This window comes from Procambarus clarkii, chromosome 67, assembly GCF_040958095.1.
Source record: "Procambarus clarkii isolate CNS0578487 chromosome 67, FALCON_Pclarkii_2.0, whole genome shotgun sequence".
NCBI lineage: Eukaryota > Metazoa > Arthropoda > Malacostraca > Decapoda > Cambaridae > Procambarus > Procambarus clarkii.
The window spans coordinates 22528197-22535786 of record NC_091216.1 but is presented as its reverse complement, the minus strand read 5'-3'; the positions used below and the strand labels follow the sequence as shown (position 1 = coordinate 22535786).

General features: G+C 47.4%; 1 protein-coding gene across 2 annotated transcripts in view; it reads left to right on the top strand.

Annotated features, from left to right (window-relative positions):
• Positions 1 to 3844: 3844 nt before the first annotated feature.
• The window catches only part of Syt4 (Synaptotagmin 4), a 72761-nt gene continuing 69015 nt past the window's right edge, over positions 3845 to 7590 (top strand). For both annotated transcript variants that reach the window (XM_045757669.2, XM_045757668.2), the window contains exon 1: positions 3845 to 4127. In XM_045757669.2, the coding sequence (XP_045613625.1) occupies positions 4079 to 4127 (49 nt within the window). In that variant the 5' untranslated portion in view covers positions 3845 to 4078. The remainder of the gene's footprint in view (positions 4128 to 7590) is intronic.

The window sequence follows — 7590 nt, the reverse complement described above, 5'->3', positions numbered from 1 at the left end:
AACGTAGTACATTTTTGAGTACTGATAGTGGCATCATCGCTAAGACTTGTCAGGGAGCGCAAGGCTGAGTTTATAGCTTTGCAACGTTACCGAAGACATCCAATTTCTTGAGTGAATTTCAACTGGCTGTCTATTATATAAGGTACTGAAGTACCTTATATAATTTCAGTACCAAGGTACTGAAAAGAGGTAACCCACTATATTTCTTGTTGTGTTGTGAATCTTATGTCTTGAGTTCTCATTGTTCAACAATCATTGCTTTGGTGTTATTGCGGCTTTATGCAACAACAACAACAACAGGTGTTTCCCCTCGCACTATGATTTTCTGATCTCAAGAAGTGATGTGAGAGGTAAGCTGGACGGTGAAAGCAGTCCACCAACGGCAATCCTCAGGAACACAAGGCTTGTTACGATCGAAACAAGAAGGGCGAGGTCGTTTAAGGCAGTGGACTGTTTGTCGGTAGTCAGAGCTATTGGTGCTGGAACGACGTATCCTGGGGTGGCCAGGTTGTGTTCGGAGATGGAGTGAACGTCCGCCAGTCCACTAAGGCTTGGTTGTGGTTAATCCTTAAGAGGAAGTCGGCCAGTGTGTTGCTTGAGTGAGTGTTTAGCCCTTTTGGTAATACTGTGGAGGACTGGCCAGTGAATCTCTGGAAGAGAGGACTCGCCTGCGGGAGTACCTCAGAAGACGGGCACTCGGTGAAGAAGCCCTGTATGGTTGTGCTAGAGGGATCGTACAAGTTTTATAGGCGTCATGATTGAAAGTGACACATAGGGTGCTATCTGTGGTATTATACATTATTTGAGTACGTTTGGTGCCGCTTTGTCTAGTGTTTAACCCCCCCCCTCCCCTTTTGGTTGTCTATTGTTGCCAAGATTTGATAATTTTAAAGTCTCTATCACTTCACTCTGGCCTGTAGTTGATCCTGAAGAAAGGGGCACTAAGGCCCTGGAGAGAGAGAGAGAGAGAGAGAGGTAGAGTTACGAGGCCGTAACAGTAAGAATAAGAAAAGTGGGGGGGGGGTGTAGGAATAAGCAAAAGGGTCGGATCATGTTTGTTAAGAAGGTTAGAGCATTTAAATTTATACTGTGAAAGGTAAGAGTCAACAGCAATCAACCCAGGACTAAGGTTCATGTTGTGTATCTGCAGATTATCTTTTTTTTTTTTTTTTTTTTTTTTTTTTTTTACCTTCTTGAGGTTATCTTGAGATGATTTCGGGGCTTTTTAGTGTCCTCGCGGCCCGGTCCTCGACCAGGCCTCCACCCCCAGGAAGCAGCCCGTGACAGCTGACTAACACCCAGGTACCTATTTTACTGCTAGGTAACAGGGGCATAGGGTGAAAGAAACTGCCCATTATTTCTCGCCGGCGCCTGGGATCGAACCCAGGACCACAGAATCACAAGTCCAGCGTGCTGTCTGCTCGGCCGACCGGCTCCCTTATTCTTACATTCATCCTATTACGTTTCTCTTACCTCTACCACTCTTCATCTTACTCTTACTCTATATTTGCCTGTACTGTACCTTGGTCAATATGGACGGCCGAGTTGCTCAAAAGATCAGTCGGCAGCCTGACCTAACTTTTTCTCCCTTCCTCTAGCTGGTGGAAGGAAGGGTTTGCTCAAAGTACTTTTTCTCATCCTCATATCGGACACAGACAAGGACACAAACTATAGTACTGTATCATCCTTTGCAGATGACACTAGGAGTTTTATGAGAGTAGACAACATAGAGGACACGGCGAACCTCCAGTCAGATGTATATCACGTCTTTCGATGGGCTACAGAAAATAATATGGTATTTAATAAAGATAAGTTCCAGCTCCTGCGCTTCGGAAAAAAATAAAAATATATAACGGAAACCACGTACAAAACGCAGTCAAATAATAACATAGAACGAAAAAGCAATATAAAGTATTTGGGTGTACTCATGTCGGAAAACCTTATCTTTAAAGAACACAATAAAGTAACCGTCACAACTGCAAGAAAAATAACAGGTTGGATAACAAGAACTTTCCAAACGAGAGATGCTATACCAATGATGATATTCTTCAAGACGCTAGTGCTCGCCGGAGTGGAATATACTGTGCACAATGACAGCACCTTTCAAAGCTGTAGAAATTGCTGACCTGGAGAGCGTGCAGAAATCCTTTACTACTAGAATTTACTCAGTAAAACATTTAAACATTTAAATGTTTTATTTAAAAACATTTAAATGTTTACTGGGACCAACTAAAATGCCTAAATCTGTATTCTCTTGAGAGCAGGCGGGAAAGATGCATAATAATTTACACGTGGAAAATAATAGAGGGGCTGGTCCCAAACCTGCACACAGAAATAACACCACAGGAGACCAGGAGACATGGCAGGATGTGCAGAACACTGCCGATGAAAAGCAGAGGTGCAACAGGTACTCAGAGGGAGAACTTTATCAACATCAGAGGCCCGAGACTGTTCAACACGCTTCCACTACACATAAGGGGTCGGCCAGTTGGCCGACCCCTCACAGTGTTCAAGAGCGAATTTGATAAACACCTCTAAAAGATACCTGATCAACCAGGCTGTGACTCATACGACAGGCTGCGAGCAGCCGCGTCCAACAGCCTGGTTGACCAGTCCAGCAACGAGGAGGCTTGGTTGAGGACCGGGCCGCGGGGACGCTGAGCCCAGAAATCATCGCAAGGTAACGGCAAAGTAAAGGGTTAAGGTTGAGAGTGGCGTCAGGTTACGCCGTCGTGACAGCTGAAGTCACTGACACACACAAAAGTGCTGTGTTTCCAGGTGTCATAAGATTTGTCTTCAGAAAAATAGGTAAGACTCGTCTCTTTTTTTCGACTTTCACTTTGTTTAGCATTGTAATGTTCACATGACACCTCGTCTCCTCTACCATGACCACAGAAGCTCCGAGCTTTTGACGTCCATCGACGATACTGGTTGCTGGACCGTGAATAAAGCCTCACTTTGTCCACATGACCAAAAATATCAAGCAAGTCAAGTCGTGAATGAATATTTGAAATTCAGTCAAACGGTTGAAGACTCTTCCTCTTAAAATATAGCATCCTATACCTTCGTGAGGTGTTGTAGGAGTCTCTGATGCTACGTGTTTGCCGTCACGAGACACAGTAACGTGTGGAACTCATTTTTGTCAACGATATAACGAGACGTGATGTGTAGCGAAGCCTCGCAAGTGCTCCGTCTGTGCACAGTTGACCCATTATTGTTGCAGTCGAGCTTTTATCTAGTCAAATTAGATATAAATCTTAAAACAGTCTCAACGATGTCAACGGCCTAAATAAGTGAGTGAGAGTGATGGAGGGTTAATGAGTGAGAGAATAGCGAATGAGTGTGACAAGTGAAAGAGTGAACAATGAGTCAGGAAGTGAATATTGAGTGAGGAAGAGTTAATAAGTGAGTGAGTAAAAGGGGAGTGGCTCTTGGATCAATACTATTCAGAGCTGCCATACACCCACACTCCTGCCATCAACACCACATGGTGTGTTTGTCTCTTGGGACACCTGTCATTGCTAGTACGAGGATTATGGGTGGGCGATATATGGGGTGGGAGATGGGTGGTGTACAGGGCGCCGCCCACTCCCACTCTTAATGTCACGCAGCAAGCTACGCATGCCCCACACACCTTCCAGTTGCCGGATCCGCCAGCATATACCACCATAACACTCTCTACAGCCCAAACCCCTTAGCTGGAGGCTGCCCTGGTGTGAGAGGAGTCCTTCCTGCAGCCTCCTGAGGGCGAGGATAGGCTAGAAAATAAACTCCAGGACTCTGAGAGCCTAAAATCCAGATCCGTGGTGGACGACTTCTGGCACCCCGGAATGATGGAGGTAGCAGGGTCGGCCATATTGTGTTGTAGTGGTAGACGGTGAAGCCACGACAGGTGCGTGCACGTCGCCTGCAGGAAACACCCCTCTCCCTTCCCCTCCCCCCCTTCGGGCAGCCAGGAGGTTCGCTAGTGGCTCTGACAGTCATACTCGCCTCGCTCGCTGCCTCTCACCAACACAAGGCAACAGCTGCCATAGCCCTCGCTGGCTGGGAGAGGAACTTCGCCAGCATCCAGCTGACCATGGAGTACCTTCACGACGACGGGCCCAGGATACGAGCAGTCGACACAGGTGAGGTCTCTCCCCCGCGGTCACACCCCGCACACACTACTCCAGGCAGCCACACATTACACTACTCTGTGTACACATCATGCACTTATCAAAGGCCAGCCACACAGCTACAGAGGCACCCAAAGACACCTTCCCAAAAAGTTAACCCAGAAGGTAAACAAGCAGACAGTCGAAGCAGCAGTCAATTAGGGTAGCAAGAGCCTGTTAGTGAGGCAGACAGCCAGTCGGGTAAATACTGCTACTTGTTTGTAATCTTGTCTAGTCACCCGGAAGTTGGTCTACCCGGGACCACGCGCGGTCTCACCCGTATGATACACTTTATAACACTTCAGGTGTAGTGTGTTTCAGGTATGTAGTGTGTTCCAGGTGTGTAGTGTGTTCCAGGTGTGTATACGTACTCACCTAGTTGTGCTTGCGGGGTTGAGCTTTGTCTCTTTGATCCCGCCTCTCAACTGTCAATCAACTGGTGTATAGGTTCCTGAGCCTACTGGGCTCTATCATATCTACATTTGAAACTGTGTATGGAGTCAGCCTCCACCACATCACTGCCTAATGCATTCCACCTGTTAACTACTCTGACACTGAAAAAGTTCTTTCTAACGTCCCTGTGGCTCATTTGGGTACTCAGTCACCACCTGTGTCCCCTTGTTCGTGTTCCACCCGTGCTAAATAGTTTGTCTTTGTCCACCCTGACAATTCCCCTGAGAATTTTGTATCTGGTGATCATGTCTCCCAATATTCTTTTTGTCTTCCATGGATGTGAGGTTTAGCTCCCTTAACATTTCCTCGTAGCTCATACCTGGAGTATACTTGTAGTGTTTCAGGTGTGTTATGGTCCAGGTGTTTAGTGTTCCATGTATTTAGTTCTCCAGGTGTGTGTAGTGTTATAGTTGTGCGTGGTGTTACAGGTGTGTAGTGCTCCAGGGGTGTAGGGCTGCAGGTGTAGTGTTCCTGGTGTGTAGTGCTGCTAGTGTCAGCTGGGTGTAACAAGGTTCTGTCGAATCATATGGTTCGCATATGGCAGTAATTACCGCTAAATTAGCTCCATACCGGCTGGGATAAGTGTCTATCAGTCCTTTATAATTTCTGTCTATTATTATTGTACTGGGTTAAGAGGACTGGAGACACTTCAGGGCAACACAAACCATCCCAGAACTTCGTCAACACACTGGCCAGGAAGGGCTGAGGACCACAGGACTAACACCACCACAAACCAGACACGACAGGGCTCTTTAGCAGACTTAATACTGAACAGACTGGAAGGTATTAATGCAGACAGTTTCTGTAAAAGGATGTATATCGCATACAGACAGCTTCGAGCGTCACAAGACAGCAGGTGATGAGGTCCCGCCCCTGGAACCGCATTCTCCTCGAAGTCGTCACTACTAAGACATTACTTCAGTTCGGAATTTAGATGGAAAAAAACAAGAAATTCTCAGGAACAATGGGAGGGGGACATTTGACAAGTCGCCGGCTTCCTGTCCCCGTCGAGACAACTAGGGAGATGGAAAGGAGAGACTAGGGAGAAAGGTTCGCAGTCCTAACTACTGAAGGGGAAGAGTCCTCGTCACTATGGAATGGGAGGAGTCACTGTTATTGTGGAAAAGGGGCCTTTATTAACCACACATCCACTCCGATAGCGCCAGTGTTGGAGAGGTTCTCACCCGCCTTTGAGGGAGTGATGGAGACACACACCCCCAACACACACTTAAATGGTGAGTGCGTCTTGTAGGGAGGCTGAGTGCGTCTTGTGAGGAGGCTGAGTGCGTCTTGTGAGGAGGCTGAGTGCGTCTTGTGAGGAGGCTGAGTGCGTCTTGTAGGGAGGCTGAGTGCGTCTTGTGAGGAGGCTGAGTGCGTGTTGTAGGAAGGCTGAGTGCGTGTTGTAGGAAGGCTGAGTACGTCTTGACTTCCGCAGTTGTGGCCTCCACAGCTGCTTTCTACAACTGCAGGTGTTGTTACGGGAGGTTGTAAACACCGGGGTCCCTCGTGTCTCAAAGGTGTGTCTCTTGGTCACCTGACACCCTCCATACCACGCCACCACTGGCAAGCCGTTATTATAGCACCAGCATTGATATAACAGCCGCACTGGTATAACGGCGCCACTGATATAACAGCAGCATCAGAAGCAAGAAGAGCATCACAATACACTCAAGATAGTAGCAGCAAAATAGACCATGTGTGCTGGATGTGACTGGCGGCCCGGAATAAAGGTTCACCGCCCAAATTAGAAATATTGGTACAAATATAGCTTTTAATCCGTAGTGCGAGGCTGAGTGATGGAGCTGCTCTAGTTCAGCCCCGGAGTGATGTGTTCCTGTCATATTAACCTGCAGTGTTCACCTGTTACTCGTGGACAATGTTCTCTGAGCAGCCATGACACTTCTTTCACATCCACCAAAGACCATTCTTTGCTTATATCGTGGTCCATTCTTAGGGTCTAACCACTGACCTTCCTCAGGAGGCAGCCTCACAACGAGGTGATTAGCTCATGGGTACATATTTACTGCTAGGGGGGACAAGGGGGGCATTACGGGAAAGGAAACACGCTCAATCATTTCTGTGCCGCCGGGGATTCAAACCCGGAATTCCCAATTGTGAGTCGAGAACGACCCCGACAGTACTACCGAGTTTGTGGTGTGTGGTATTGATGATGGTGTGTGGTATTGTTGATGGTGTGTAGCACTGTTGATGATGGTGTGTGGTGTTGATGGTGTGTGGTATTGTTGATGGTGTGTAGCACTGTTGATGATGGTGTGTGGTGTTGATGGTGACTGCCGTGAGTAACATTACTGGATGTTACACACGGGCCACAGGCTTGTGGGCGGAGCAGAATTCAACATATATTTTTAAATTTAATTCTTCTTTGGAATACAGGAGAATAATGTGGTTGTGTTGTTGCAGTGGTTGGGACTTGTAACCTGATTGTGGGGCAGGGAAGAGGAGAGGGGGGGTGTCCCCGTCGCTGCGTGCGTGTGTGTGTGTGTGTGTGTGTGTGTGTGTGTGTGTGTGTGTGTGTGTACTCACCTAGTTGTACTGACCTAGTTGTGTCTGCAGGATCGAGCATTCACTCTTGGATCCCGCCTTTCGAGCATTGGTTGTTTACAGCAATGACTCCTGTCCCATTTCCCTATCATACCTGGTTTTAAAATTATGAATAGTATTTGCTTCCACAACCTGTTCCTGAAGTGCATTCCATTTTCCCACTATCACGTGTGTGTGTGTGTGTGTGTGTACCTAGTCACCTAGTTGTACTCACCTAGTTGTGTTTGCGGGGGCTGAGCTCTGGCTCTTTGGTCCCGCCTCTCAACCGTCAATCAACAGGTGTACAGATTCCTGAGCCTATTGGGCTCTATCATATCTACACTTGAAACTGTGTATGGAGTCAGCCTCCACCACATCACCTCCTAATTTGTGTCATCACTGTGTGTGTGTGTGTGTGTGTGTGTGTGTGTGTGTGTGTGTG